This window comes from Panthera pardus, unplaced genomic scaffold (assembly GCF_024362965.1).
Source record: "Panthera pardus isolate Hobbes unplaced genomic scaffold, ASM2436296v1 HiC_scaffold_22, whole genome shotgun sequence".
Taxonomy (NCBI): Eukaryota; Metazoa; Chordata; class Mammalia; order Carnivora; family Felidae; genus Panthera; species Panthera pardus.
Genome location: NW_026526788.1, coordinates 33,774,410 through 33,789,575, shown reverse-complemented (window position 1 = coordinate 33,789,575; position 15,166 = coordinate 33,774,410). Strand labels below are relative to the sequence as shown.

The 15,166-nt window shown below is 48.7% G+C and overlaps 1 protein-coding gene across 2 annotated transcripts; it reads left to right on the top strand.

The window, feature by feature from the left end:
- The first annotated feature begins 3,784 nt into the window (after window positions 1-3,784).
- Window positions 3,785-13,393, top strand: SYNPO2L (synaptopodin 2 like). 2 transcript variants are annotated; one of them, XM_019444560.2, is made up of 4 exons: window positions 3,785-4,032; window positions 5,223-5,374; window positions 5,842-6,356; window positions 9,618-13,393. In XM_019444560.2, exons 1-4 carry the CDS (start codon window positions 3,928-3,930, stop codon window positions 11,765-11,767), a joined length of 2,922 nt encoding a protein of 973 aa, XP_019300105.1. In that variant the 5' UTR covers window positions 3,785-3,927; the 3' UTR covers window positions 11,768-13,393. The 2 variants fall into 2 exon arrangements, with proteins under 2 accessions (XP_019300105.1, XP_053765548.1); XM_053909573.1 differs by lacking the exons at window positions 3,785-4,032; window positions 5,223-5,374; window positions 5,842-6,356 and adding an exon at window positions 7,454-7,649.
- The last annotated feature ends 1,773 nt before the right edge of the window (window positions 13,394-15,166 follow it).

Below are 15,166 nucleotides of genomic sequence, written 5' to 3'. Positions count from 1 at the left end.
GTGAGTGAAAGGATATTTTAGATACTCTTTTTACTGATGAGGTCAAGTATCTGCCTGAGATCACACAACTAATAAATGGTGAAACAAGATTCCAAGTCCATTTTAGACACTAAATCCCAGTGTTTTCTATGACTACATCATACACCAGGGCAAACCGCATTTAGCACGTGAGTAGAACAGCTATTCCAGGAAACTCTGTAGCCTTTGATAACTATTCTTACACCACCGTAATGTTATGATTTATAACAAAAAGATCTCTTAGAGTACATTCATACGATGGAAACCTAAAAATAAGTAGAGATTTTATTATTAACATGTGTTGGCATGTTTATGCACACTATCTGTCCATCTTTCCATGACCACCTGTGCACTGTAAGACGTTATTTAATTTAGCCAACATTCATTGAGCACCCTTCACATCAGGCATTGCTCTCTGGACTGTTGACGGACTGTTGCACACAGTCCTTTCAAATTTCTCACAGTCTATGAGGAAGACAGGCATATAAACAAACTACAATATTGGCTGAGGAATGCAGTTAAAAAAATATATGAACAAGGTACATATGTTGCCAAAGGAAGGAAGGATTAATTCTATATGAAGGAAGTGGAGAGATGGGCAGAAATTAGAATTCCTCTATGTTGCCCAGCACTGCACATTAAGAATCATCTGTGGTGCTTTTTAAAATGGCAATACTAGGGGCACTCGGGTGGCTCAGTTGGTTGAGCATCCAACTTCAGCTCAGGTCATGATCTCAACAGTTTGTGAGTTGGGGTCCCACACTGGGCTCTCTAATCTCAGTGCAGAGCCCATTTCGGATCCTCTGTCCACCTCTCTCTCTGCCCCTCTACTCGCACGCTCTCTCTCTCAAAAATAAATAAACATTAAAAGTAAAATAAAAAATAAAATGGCAATACTAGATGCAACAACATGGATGGATCTAGAGGGTATAATGCTAAATGAAGTAAGTCAATCAGGGAAGGACAAATACCATATGATCTTACTCATATGTGGAATTTAAGAAGCGAAACAGGGGCGTCTGGGTGGCTCAGTGGGTTCAGAGTCTGACTCTTGATTTCAGCTCAGGTCATGCTCTCACAGTTTGTGAGACTGAGCCACACAATGGGCTCAGCACTAATAGCACAGAGCCTGCTTGGGATTGTCTTCCTCACTCTCTCTGCTCTTCCCCTGCTCTTTTCAAAATAAATAAATAAAAACTTTTTTAAAAAAAGAAGCAAAATAAATGAACAGAACAAAAAGTCAAACAAGAACACAGACTCTTAAATATAGAGAACAAACTGGGGGCACCTGGATGGCTCAGTCGGTTGAGCGTCGTCGGACTTTGGCTCAGGTCATGATCTCATGGTTCGTGAGTTCAGCCCCGCGTTGGGCTCTGTGCTGACAGCTCAGAGCCTGGAGCCTGCTTCGGATTCTGTGTCTCCCCCTCGCTCTCTGCCCCCTCCCCTGCTCGTGCTCTGTCTCTCCCTCTCTCAAAAATAAATATAGAGAACAAAATAATTGTTGTCAGAAGGGAGGTGGGTGGAGGAATAGGTGAAATAGATGAAATGATGAGCACTGAGTAATGTATAGAATTGCTGAATCACTATATTGTACACCTGAAATTATTATAAAACTGTATGTTAACTATACTAGAATAAAAATAAACCAAAAAAATAAATTAAACATTTTTTAAAAAAGAGTAAAATGTATAGAATTTATACAAAGAAACTTTAAAACACTTCTGAGGAATATAAGATCAAAACAAGTCTAAAGGCATTCCATTCATTCATTCAATAAAAACCAAGCACTTACTATATGCCAGGCATTGTTCCAGGTTTTGGAGATACAAAATTGAACACAACAGAGAAATCCTTGCCAGTTAGGAACTAATATTCCAGTGGGTAGCAAAACCTAGCATCAAAAATATGTCAATTCTCCCTATGTTAATCTGTAAAGTTCACAATACCAATAAAAATGCCAGTAAGATTCTTTCAGGCCCAAGATATATTTAATAATATTGCAAAAATGGAACATTTATCCTTGCAAAGATGCTGTAAAAAAAAAAAAAAATGTGTCCCCAGGGGTACCTGAGTGGCTCAGTCAGTTGGGCAGCCGACTTCGGGTTAGGTCGTGATATTGTGCTTTGTGACTTACGTCCCGTGTCAGGTTCTGTGCTGACAGCTCGGAGCCTGGAGCCTGCTTTGGATTCTGTATCTCCGTCTCTCTCTGACCCTCCCCCGCTCACACTCTGTCTCTCTCTCTCAAAAATAAATAAACATTAAAAAAATTTTTTTAATTGTGTTCCCAAAGTATACCTGTTTAACATTGCTATTAAAGAATAGAGAGCCTGCCCTGAGTGAGGCATTGGAGTTATGACTCAGTATTACACTACCAATCGTTCCTCCCCAAGAGGGATTATAAAAAGAACCAGATACCCCGGAAGCATGAGCCTGGAGTAGGAAGGTTGGCAAAGCCTCTGTGTCTGCCTCCCAGACATTAGTCAGAGTCTGGATCTGCTTGGCTACACCAAAGGAAAAAAAGAAGAAAGAGAGGGAAGGAGAGAGGGAAGAAAAGAAAAGAAAAGAAAAGAAAAGAAAAGAAAAGAAAAGAAAAGAAAAGAAAAAAAGAAAAGAAAAGAAAAGAAATGGAAAAGCATAGACATAGAGCATTCAGAACCCATTATTAGACCATCTTAGTGTTTTGTAGTACTGGTTTACATAAAATAAAGGTATGGCATAAGCATTGTATTTTGTTCTGTAAAACTCTTGCTGTCTAAACATTCTTGCCTGATTGTTTATTTAAACAGTATATTTAGGGGCGCCTGGGTGGCTCCGTCGGTTGAGCGTCTGACTTCGGCTCAGGTCATGATCTCATGGTCGGTAGGTTCGAGCGCCGCATCAGACTCTGCTGACAGCTCAGATCCTGGAGCCTGCTTCGGATTCTGTGTCTCCCTCTCTCTGCCCCTCCCCCACTCATGCTCTGTCTCTCTTTCTCTCTCTCTCTGTCAAAAATAAACATTAAAAAAATTTTTTTAAGTATATTTTGGCTTACACTAGACAAGACAGTTATTTCCAAGTTTTGGCAAGTCCCAAAAATTCAGGGGCTAAATGAACAGGGAATCACAAAATGGACAATTGCAACCGTTGCTGAAAGTGGGGAAAAAAATAAAATGACAATACTAGGTACCAGACCAATAAAATCTGAATTCCTAAAGCTGAGGCCTGGGAATCATTATATATATATACGTTAATAGATTATTTCATTATACAATCATCTAATCCTATATGCTGCCTGTTATTTTAGGAAACCAGTAGTTTTACTTTTAAAAAGCTACATTGCCCTCAGCACTGCAACGGGATATGGATCTCCATTTTGATTAACAGGTAAATTCATACAGCAAGATGAAGGAGGCGCTCTTCTGGGGATCTTGTGAAATTGTGGAACAAGCCCAGCCATTTCTCGCCATGGAACTGAAGCCCACGCTGCTGCTGCCACTTGAAAATGAGCTTTGGAGGAAAGCAGTTGGGATTAGTCCGTGATCCTATTAGGGAAGGCACAGTCCCCGAAAGTGTATATATTAGTTAGAGCTAGTACTCTGAGTCCTGAGTAAAAGGCTCATGCAGGAGAACTGGGGAAAGGTGAAGGCATAAGTTTTGACTATAATTAGCTTTGGGAGTAATACAGCTGGGGGAGGGATGGGAGTACAGCCGGCAACTATTTTGAGCACAGCTCCGATTGACAGGACACGTGTGCTGGACTGTACTGATCCCAGGGCCAAGTTGCCTGCCTGTGGTGTGTGGTGTGGGGGGGAAGGCCTGGGGCAGCAGGAGCAGGACAGCCATACAGACAGGCCGGACGGGGTACCAGCGCCTCGACTTCTCTCCCTGGGACACTGTCCAAACTCCGAGGGCCATAGGCCAAGCTGAGCGATGGGTGCTGAGGAGGAGGTGCTGGTCACATTGTCAGGGGGAGCCCCCTGGGGCTTCCGACTTCAGGGGGGGGCCGAGCAGAGGAAACCTTTACAGGTGTCCAAGGTAAGGGAGAGCCCCTATTATTGAGGTTTCAGGGAAAGGGGAACCCAGGGGAATGTGGGAAGAGTCGTGTGGTGGCCTTTAGGGGAGAAGTGGGAGGCTGTGAAGAAGAGGAGTGGGGGTGGGCAGGTGGGCAGGTGGGCAGGGAAGCATGCTCATCTGGTGGGAGGAGTAGTGTCTGAGCACAAGTTTCTTGTAGGGGGCTACTAGAAAAGAATTCCTGGTTTCTGGGAGCAGAAAAAAAGAAAGTTCCTGAGGCACCATAGTAGCAGAGGTCCTGTTCTGACCATCCAGTCTTTGCTCTCCTGAGTCTGTGCCTCTACTCCAAATTCCAGGAATATAGGGAAGGTTCTAATTTTTCTTTAAATTGATATGTGACGAGCTGAGGCTGTCTTACCCAGCCCTACCCTACCCTGCCCTGCCCTGCCCTGCCCTACCCTGCCCTGCCCAGGCCCTCACTGCCCCTCTTTCCCTTCACCAGACCCTTTCTCTTCCTATGCAAGACTTTTTAGGTGCTAGGAGGATTATGGCATGATCTGGCCTGTCAGATGAAGCTGTTATCTGTTTGGTTTCACCTCACAGGCTTAGTTTTCTCAACCATAAAATGTGGGTAATAACGTACCTACTTCATTCTAAGGATTAAATGCAATAACACATGTGGAGTGCTTGGCACCATACCTAACATTTAGCAAGCACTCAATAAATGATAGCCATTATTACTAGTATTATTATTTTCACATATGTACATGTGTGTGCACGCATGGCACACATATACACAACCACATTCTCCCAGAATCTGCTGGACTCCCTCCAATCTGGAACACTGTTCTAAAATCTTGACCGTGTAGGTAATGGCCCCTGAGATTCCAAGGCCTAGAAGAGAACTACTGGCTAGTAAAGATATTGCCCTTGGAGGGAAATCTTTAGGTGATACAACTGCCATTCCCAGTACCTCCCCTCTGTAGTTTGCCCCCAGCCTCTTTGATGGAGTAATATGATGTATTACTCCCTCCAGTCTGCACCTTCTTCCCTCTTGATAGGCTTCCTCAACTATAGCTCCATACCCCTCCCATTTCTTACCCTGCAAAATACATCCCCTCCACACATAGGTCCTTCCTATCCTGATTCCTTTCATTCTATTCCCACTTGGAGCCCTCCCTCATCTGCTATCTCTCCTCCCAACACCTTCTCAGATCCGAAGACGGAGCCAGGCTGGCAGAGCAGGACTCCGAGAGAGGGACCAGCTTTTGGCCATCAATGGGGTCTCCTGTACCAGCCTCTCTCATGCCAGTGCCATGAGCCTCATTGATGCCTCAGGGAATCAGCTTGTTCTCACTGTGCGGCGGTATGGAACCCTCTCACCTCAGCCCACCCTCATCCCCCTAGTCCAGGGTTTCCAATGTCTATCCCAGCTTTGTGTCTCACTGCCCTGGCTTCAGCTACTATTAAGTACCCACTTCTTGTAAGTCTGGGCTGGAGTATAAATGTTTGTATATGCCTCCCAGAGGGCTCCAGTGTATCTGCAATTAAGGGATGGGGGTGTCGAGCAGGTATTTGAGTGTGTAGGCCTACTTCAACCCCTTGCCTGTCTCCTCGTCATCACATCTCCCTCTAAGCCCCTGTCCACTTACAGCCCTTCAAGCACATATGCCTCCCAGTTTGTCTTCATATCCCCACTCTTCCCAGCCCACTCGTTCAACCTATAGGCCAGTCACCTCTCTCCTCCTTTCCTTCCTTCTCCCATCCCCTCTAGATCTCTCTAGCTGTCAGTTATCCAGCCCAGTTCTTAAGTACTGTCCTCTTTCCATCCAGGGTAGAGGATGAGGGGCCTGTGCGGTCTCCATCCCCAGGTGAGCTTCAAGTGTTGTCACCCTTATCTCCACTGAGTCCTGAGCCTCCTGGCGCTCCAGTTCCCCAGCCTCTTCAACCTGGGAGCCTCCTCTCACCCCCTGACAGTGAGGCTTACTACGGAGAGACAGACAGTGATGCTGATGGACCTGCCACCCAGGAGAAACCCCGCCGACCCCGCCGCAGAGGCCCCACAAGGCCCTCCCCTCCAGGAGCCCTACCTGATGAGGTCTACCTATCTGACAGCCCTGCAGAGCCAGCGCCTGCCGTAGCTGGCCCTCCCAGTCATGGTGACAGCCGTGTGAGCTCCCCATCTTGGGAGGATGGGGCAGCCCTTCAGCCACCCCCAGCTGAGGCCCTGCTGTTGCCCCACGGCCCCCTCAGGCCTGGCCCTCATCTTATCCCTATGGTGGGGCCTGTTCCCCACCCAGTGGCAGAAGACCTCACTACCACCTACACCCAGAAGGCCAAGCAAGCCAGTGAGTGCCTGAACCCTTTTTCCCTAGCCAGAATCCTTCAATCTGAACCCTAAATCTACCCCTCCGTAACCATGCTTTATGCTTCTTTTGGATATAGGCTTGGGGACAAGTGGAGAAGAGTGATGAGTAGGAGGGAAAAATAATTATTCTCATAGTCCCCATTATTTTTACTGTTCGAACCAGTGTGGCAAAATGTGCAGGTGGTTCAACCCAACCCAGGAACAAAGTAGGGAAGCTGGAAAGGGACATGAAATCAACAAAGGGTTTGCTTGTTGTTGTTGTTGTTGTTGTTGTTGTTGTTGTTGCTATGATTTTGCTAAGTGTCAGGCAGACAGGGTGAGGGCAGAGTGAAGACATGATGCAGGGGAGTATCTGGAAGCAGGGCAGGAGCTTTTCAGTGTTAACTCCAGGCATAACATCAGAGCCACCTTTGACATTTGTAAATTCAGTTAGGATTCCTGGGACTGGGAGACTATGGGATAGTCATGAGATCCCTAGGAAGTGGCAGAGGGAGGGATCTTCGACTCCTTATCTCAGGCAAGAATGTGGGCCTGGGCAGAAAAAGCCTGTTCCACTTATCTCAAGCTCTTTGCTATTTTTGATGTGAGCTACAGAACAAGGTCTAAGGGTGAGCTTTTTCCCTGTCCCGTGCCTCTACCCCAGAGACCTTTGTTGTCACCTTGAAAATCTAGGATTACCCCTCTAGTTCTCATCTCTCATTTCTTCCCTCTACCGTTCTGATTCCTGGTCCATAGAACTTTGTGTGCCTCAGTCTGGGACAGAGGCTAAGGACATTGATAAAATAGAGACTGACATCCCTGAGAATGTCCAATATCCCACAAAGAAATTCCAGATGCATGCCCAGGATCCCATGCTTATCCCCAATTCTCATTTTAGCACCCCTCCCTTCCTATCATGCTGGGTTAGACTGCAGTTAGTGGCTCAAGATATTTTTAGCCAAGCAGACCTCATTGTCCAGTGGGGTGGGGTTGGGGGAAGGGTAGGCAGGTGTCCATGTCCATCACACCGGGGCTTGTGGGGCAGCAGAGAGAAGGGAGGGAGGGGGCCAGGCTCAAAAAATAGCACAGTGAGCTCATTCAGCTGCCAGCTCTAGGGACAAGACAAAGGGGCTTTAAAAGGCGTGGGGGGTGGCTCAAGCTGGTCCTGCTCCAGCCAACACTGCATTTCTCAGCATGGAGAACTTTGAGCCCATCAGCCAAGAGCCCTTCAGCCAAGCCAGCTACAACAAAGCCCCAGACCCAACTCCTGAGCTCCAGGACCCATTCTACGCAGGTACTACCCTCCCATAGCCAAGAGAGTTCTGGGATCTAGACTGGAAGGGAATACATCAACAGCTTAGGAAGGGGTGTCTTTGGGAAAGGTCTTATTCCTTATTCCTTCCTCCTTTTTGACTTCTTTCTTCTCTTCTCAGGAGAGTTTCACTGCCCCTTTCTCAGAATGGGCTGATGCTATGGCTACATGTCAAAGGGGTTTGTGACCACATGAGTTTTAGAAAACTCATGGGGAGGGAATGTGTGTGAAAGAAAGAAGTATGAGTAATCTATAAATACATGAAGGCATGTATATGGGAGTCCATGGGAGGATATATGTGTGAACACAAAAGTGTCTGTATACATGTGTAGCTGGTGTCAAGAAGGCTTTAATAGTAATGGTTACTCACAGTGGGCCTTAGGGCTGCCATTAAATGCTAAATTTACCTACACTATCTCACTTAATCCTCATAGCAATCCTATGAGATAGCCATTATCATGCTCATTTACAGATGAGGAAACTGAACTTCAGTGAAATGAAGTAACTCTCCCAAGAACCAAAAACCTGAACTGAACTCTGGTTCCAGTGCCTATCTCTCATGCACAGTGCTATTCTGTGGTATAAACGTTGGGATGGGTGGAATGAAAGCCCTAATTAGAAAGAAGCTTGGTATCTTGAGTGGAAAGCGGATGGAATTTCAAGAATTTTTCAGGAGGAACTGGGGATCATGGATCAGAGTGTATCTGTGTCCAAGGCAGGGTCGTAGCAGCAGGGCATCCTCTCCCATTTCCTGGCCCCACCTCCTGGGCCCCACATGGCATAGGAAGCCCTGCCCAGGTTGCCCTTAGTACATAGTCCTTGTGTGCCTGCCTCTTAGTGACTGCCTGAGCTCTCTACCTACAAGGCTGACCCCCAAAGAAGCCCACCCCACTCCCACCACAGTTGGGTGGTGGTGGTGGGGGGAGGATATATTTAGCGGATGACCTCGAGGTATCCTAAAGATTTGGAGGGTTGCCTTGGTGAGCAGCACTCTGGCTTTTCCTGCATCTCAGATGTGAGGCTATCCCTGGCTGTGAGTATCAGGGGTGTGAGGCACAGAATAGTGCCCTGGTGGTTGGAAGGCCAATATCAGCTCTAAAATTTTGTCCAAACTACTAGTAACAGGGTCTCTGCAGGGGGAGCTCTGTGAAGAAGGAATATGCATGTGTGTGAATGTATTTGAGTGACTGTGCTTTTGTGTGGGTTCATGTGTATTTACATATGTTTATGTGAACTAGGGTATACATAAGCTGGGGTATATACGAATGAGAGAGAAGAGTACATATGAGAAAATATGCCCATAGCTGGCCTTCACTAGACCCACATTCTTGCTGAAATGTGTGGTGGTTATTTCTATGAATGTGTATGATGTGGACTACATAATGGAGGTGGAAATGTGAATGAAGATCCTTGTTCCTAAGGGTCCTTTGTGTCCCTACCATAGGGGTAGGGGTAAGAAGAGGAGATAAGTCCCTAAGTTTCTGAGAAGCCCCCTAACATGGTCTCTGTAGTAGAAGGAAGTGTCCCTTCTCATTTTGTCTCTTCCTGGGACCTGCCTCATCTCCCTGGCTGCCATGGGAAGTGACTGTCCCTCACCTCCATTGCCAGCCAGGAATGGTGGGAGGCAGGGGAAGAATGTGGGGGTGGGGGGTGGGTAAGAGCTCATCTCCAGGAAAATAGAAGCAGAGTAGAGGGGAGAGAGGATAGGAGAGATGTGGTCAGAGCGGTGTGAGGACAGCCAACCAGAATCTGCCTTCCCTTCAACTGTCCTTGGTTTCACCTTTCACCTACCACTCTGCCCCCAAGTCAGAGGACTTTGCCACAGACAAAAGACATTGTAGATCAGGCCAGTGAAAAGAGAGTAGGTGGGAGGGCTGAGGAAACTGGCTGGGGTGTGGGGAATAGGACTAGAAGACTTTCACTGACCATTTTCCCTCCTGGCTTCCTCAGAACTCCAACGGGCAGAGAGCCTCCAAGAGAAGAGTGTGAAGGAGGCTAAGACCAAATGCCGCACGATCGCATCCCTTCTAACTGCAGCCCCCAACCCCCACTCCAAGGGGGTGCTTATGTTTAAGAAACGACGGCAGAGAGCCAAGAAGTACACCCTAGTGAGCTTTGGGGCTGCGGCTGGGACAGGTGCTGAGGAAGAAGACGGGGTTCCTCCAACCAGCGAGTCGGAGCTGGACGAAGAGGCCTTCTCCGACGCCCGCAGCCTCACCAACCAGTGCGACTGGGACAGCCCCTATCTGGACATGGAGCTGGCCAGGCCAGGCTCAGCTGCAGGAGAGGGCCAGGGCCGGGGGCTGGGAGGGCAGCTGAGTGAGGCCTCCGGCAGAGGGGTCCAGCTCTTTGAACAGCAGCGCCAGCGCACAGCCTCCAGCACCCAGGAGCTGGCACGGGATGGTCCAGCAGCCGTGCTCAATGGGCAGGGCCTGCAATCACCACCTCGGGCCCAGAGTGCTCCTCCGGAAGCAGCTATACTCGCATCCAGTCCTTCCCCAGCCCCTGTAGCCAGCCCCACCCCCTTCTTCCCAGGCAGTGGAGCTCCAACCCCGGCTCCAAACATCTTTAACCGGTCAGCTAGGCCCTTTACTCCAGGCTTACAAGGGCAGCGGCCAGGTACCACCTCGGTTATTTTTCGACCCCTAGCCCCCAAGAGGGTGAATGAAAGCCTGGGAGGTCTCAGCCCCGTCGCACCGCCCTTCCTGTCCTCTCAGGGGCCCACCCCTCTGCCCAGCCACGTGCCGGCCTCCGGTTCCCCCAGCACTCCACGCACCTCAGGCCCCGTGACAGCTACAAGTTCCCTGTACATCCCAGCCCCCAACCGTCCCGTAACGCCAAGCGGAGCCTCGGAGCCCCCCGCTCCCCCTAGTGCCGCTGCCATGACCTCCACCGCTTCTATCTTCCTATCGGGACCTCTGAGACCAGCTGCGCGTCCAGAGGCTCCCGCCCCAGGCCCCGGGGCGCCTGAGCCACCCAGCGCTCGGGAGCAGCGCATTTCCGTGCCAGCTGCCCGCACTGGCATCCTCCAGGAGGCCCGGCGACGGGGGACCCGGAAGCAGATGTTCCGGTCGGGAAACGAGGAGACGAAGAACTCGCCCAACCCCGAGCTCTTGTCGTTGGTGCAGAACCTGGATGAAAAACCCCGAGCCGGGGGAGCGGAATCTGGTCCAGAGGAAGATGCTCTGAGCCTTGGAGCTGAAGCCTGCAATTTCATGCAGCCACCAGGGGGCAGGAGTTACAAGGCTCTGTCTCACGTGACGCCTAAAACCGCTCCTCCAATGGCTGCCAAGACGCCGCCCCCAATGACTCCTAAGACTCCACCTCCAGTGGCTCCTAAGCCCCCTTCTCGTGGGTTCCTTGATGGGCTAGTGAATGGGTCAGCCCATTCGGCTGGAATCCCTGAACCCGCAAGGCTTCAGGGCAGGGGTGGGGAGCTGTTTGCCAAGCGGCAGAGCCGAGCAGACAGGTATGTGGTAGAAGCTACACCTAGTCCTGGCTTTAGCCCTGGCCCTAGGCCCAGAAGCCCTTCCCCTACACCATCACTGCCCTCTTCCTGGAAATATTCACCCAACATCCGTGCCCCACCTCCTATTGCTTACAACCCACTGCTATCACCCTTTTTCCCCCAGGGTGCTCGAACTCTCCCTAATAAGGCCCAATCCCAGGGTCCTCGGGCAACCCCTAAGCAGGGTATCAAGGCTCTGGATTTCATGCGGCACCAGCCCTACCAACTTAAAACTGCCATGTTCTGTTTTGATGAGGTTCCCCAGACTCCTGGCCCCGCCTCTTCAGGGCCCCCCAAAACTGCCCGAGTCCAGGAGATCCGCCGATTTTCCACTCCAGCACCCCAGCCCACTGCAGAACCCCTGGCCCCCACTGTTCTTGCCCCACGAGCAGCCACTACATTGGATGAGCCCATCTGGAGGTCAGAGCTGGCCTCAGCCCCTGTTCTTAGCCCAGGCCCTCCTCCAGAGTCTCCCAGGGGTCTTGGAACTTCCCCTAGCTCCTGTGGCTTCCAGGTAGCCAGGCCTCGGTTCTCAGCCACCAGAACTGGATTGCAGGCTCATGTGTGGAGGCCAGGGGCAGGCCACCACTGAGTGGGGTACAGCTCCCAGGACCAAGGAGAGGTGGAACATCCTGTTCATAAAGTTGCTTCTCCAACCTATCCCATGGCCTCTCTCAGGCATCCGGAGGCTAAATTCCCTCCTGCCAGAGATAGTTTTGGAGTTGGTATCCCATCCTCCTGGCTCCCAACCTCCCTGCTGCTTTCCAACCTACTATCTCTGCTTTGTTATCTGTGCTTCCCTTTGTCTCTGTAGCTCCTTTTGTGGGTCTTTGTCTTTATCTCAGTCTCTCAACCCACACTCCTCCACTGGTCTCTTTCTCTACATTTGTGCTTTTCTCTGTGAGCCTCATTTTAACATTCAATGAGAAGCACACAGAGAAGTTACCAGTGAGACCTCAAGCAAGCTTACCATCAGGCAGGCTTCAAAAGGACTAAATTGATCCCTGCACTAAATCGCTCTCTACTCCTCCCTCTCATTTTCTAAGCTTGGCTGGCATATATCTAGGCATGTATGTGTACATTTGTGTATGTGCAAATGTGTGTGAGCACAGATGTGTTCTTATGTCTGAGGCAAGAGTAAGAGGAGAGGTCTAAATAAAGACCAAATCTGGGTCTTCCCCCTGTATTGATGAAAGAATGGTCAGATAGCCAGATAGTGGGGAGAAAGATGGACTGGACTCAAAGATCAGTGTCTGTAGCAGGGGTACAGCATCTTGTGAAACTCACAGATTATGAGAAGACTTGAAGGGCCAGAGCAGTTTGTAAGGGCTGAGTTATACCAGCTAGACCAGGAATAGAATTAAGAATTCTATTCATCAGGGGGTGCCTGGCTGGCTCAGTTGGAGTAGCAAGCAACTCTTGATCTCAGAGTCATGAGTTTGAGCCCCACATTGGGTGTAGAGATTACTTAAATAAATAAAAAACTTGAAAAAAAAACCGAATTCTATTCATCAGGATTTAAGAGCAACTTAAGAGACCCATACTAAGCTATAAGGATCCAGGAAGTGGAAAAGAAAGACAAAGAATTTCTTCTGAGAATGAAAAAAAATCATTGGCTTCATTGCCTCATGCACCTAAGACAGAAAGGAGGGAGAAAAGTGCCATGGTGTGAGAAGTGACGCAGAAACCAGGAGCAGAGCAGAATGAATGAAATTAATTGAGCCACAGAGAGGAGCATGGGGAGGGAAAGAGAGACAGTAGAGGTGGGTTTCAAGAAACTCACTGTGTACAAGAGGGGGATTGGGGAAAAATTTGAGAGAGAAGAATGCATTTGTCAGAGTGAAGATGGATGATGGTAGGGGGATGTGAGAGTGTGTACTGAGTGTTGGAGGAATACGTGGTGTCTGTGCTACTTCCTTTGAGTCTGGCCTTCTGCCTTCTGCAACTTGTCATGATGACCTGGGAAAGGACAAGGAAATACCCAGAGCCAAAACCTCTTTTCAGTCCTACCCCATCCCCCGAACCCTAGCTTTTGTTCCTTTCCAGCTTCTGGTCCTGATCTCTGATCCTAGATGGGTATGGACTCCCTTTTCACCATGACCACCACCAGTCAATCACGTTTGCTGCTTGATCTGGATTGATCGCTTCCTTTGCATATTGGGTGTGAGTCACAGTACTTTGGTTTGTGCACAAGAATAAACTTAAGCTCCAAATCTTCTGTTGCTGTCATCTCTTCTGGTTTTATTCCTAAATCCTAATTCTCTTCCATCTTTTCTAACCCTGATCTCCTGATTCCTGATCTCTTTCTCCATTCCTGCCCTATTTTTCATCCTTTACCCTTCACCCCCTAGTCTTTTGCTCTTCTTTAACCAGTTCTGTCCCACTCCAATTTAGCCACCTCCACCATTCCCCTTGGTTCTCACTGCCTGCATTCTCCATCCAGATACTCCCCTTTTCCATCTCCTGCTCCATACTTCCCAATCAAGGCCACAATTTCAGAACCAAGAGGAGTGGAAAGTCCCTCCGAGCTTTTGCCATCATGTCCTACCTCTCTGGAGGAAACGATGATATTTCCATGGGAAAGCAATGCCTGGAGGTGAAGATGGGATGGGAAAAGGAAGAAGAGAGGGTGGATCAGTGTGGATTGAGTTTCATATATAGCAGAAGGCACTAGAGGTAGGCTAGAAATTAAGGACTTCTGAGAAGGTAAGTGCCATTACTCCAGCAGGGGGCATATTTGTGCAAATAACCAGGCCCAGGACCCTGATGCTCCCAAGTACAGTCTTAGAATTCCAAAGGAAGGGCCCAGTGAGCATAGGTTGAATTTTGTCTTCATCCACCTGGTAGTTCTAGGTACTCAATCATAGCAGACAAAAATTTTGGGTTTTTTTTGTTGTTGTTGTTGTTGTTTGTTTTTGAGAGTAGGATGGTGGTGATGACAAAATCACAAGTTTGCCGTTCATGTTTTTTCTTCTAATTGCTTCTTTGGGTTGGGAGGGCATGGAGAAGGAGGACAAAAGATGAGAGAGATCTGGATGTTAAACTGGTCTGGGCAGAGGCCAACTAGAGGGGAGTAGGATGATCTTTCAGCCCCTAGGCTGAGCCTGAAAAGTTCAGGATGGGAAAAGACAAGATCAGGAAGAGTGGAGAACTCACAGAGTGACAGAAGGGCATTCCAGAAGCTGGAAAGTCACTTACTAAAGCAGCCACAATAGGATGGTGGTGGCTGCAACAGAGGTGCAGCGTGCAGCAGCAGCTGGTTCCAGAATCTGAGCAGGAGGTGGAAGAGGATGTAGGATGTTCATGCAGCTACTGAGGAAGGGACTGGGCAAATGACAGGATTCTTTTTTTTTATTTTATTTATTTAAAAAAAAATTTTTTTTTTAACATTTATTTATTTTTGAGACAGAGAGAGACAGAGCATGAACGGGGGAGGGGCAGAGAGAGAGGGAGACACAGAATCGGAAGCAGGCTCCAGGCTCTGAGCCATCAGCCCAGAGCCTGACGCGGGGCTCGAACTCACGGACCGCAAGATCGTGACCTGAGCCAAAGTCGGACGCTCAACCGACTGAGCCACCCAGGCGCCCCGACAGGATTCTTTTAAGGAAGCTCTCAAACTTATACCCTTGCCCAAGGGCTCCTCTGGAATAGTATGAATGGGACAATCTAGATCCTATTGGGTGTGTGCTCCTTTTGAGGAAAATCCCAAGTGGAAACCCTAGAGAGTAAGGACCTGGCAGGTTAGAAGCCTACCTGTACATCTCAGACACCAACATTTATCCTGCAAAACAGGCTGAACTGAGCACCCCAACAGCAAATGGGGACGAAAAGGGAGAAATTGGTCAAGTCTTCCCCACCTCATCTCTGACAGCATAGGAAGCACTGGATTTGGTTAATTTGGTCCCTTGTCCTGCCAAGATCTAGCTTTCCCAGAGAAAAGATCAACTCATCGAGGAACTTTTAAAACATTCTGAACAGATTTCCTTTCCCC

Excerpts from the sequence above, each read along its gene's own strand:
- SYNPO2L (XM_019444560.2), top strand. The coding sequence starts at position 3,928 with ATGGGTGCTGAGGAGGAGGTGCTGGTCACATTGTCAGGGGGAGCCCCC. Across the intron at positions 5,375-5,841 it reads CTTGTTCTCACTGTGCGGCG|GGTAGAGGATGAGGGGCCTG; the intron begins GTATGGAACCCT and ends CTTTCCATCCAG. Across the intron at positions 6,357-9,617 it reads CCAGAAGGCCAAGCAAGCCA|AACTCCAACGGGCAGAGAGC; the intron begins GTGAGTGCCTGA and ends TGGCTTCCTCAG.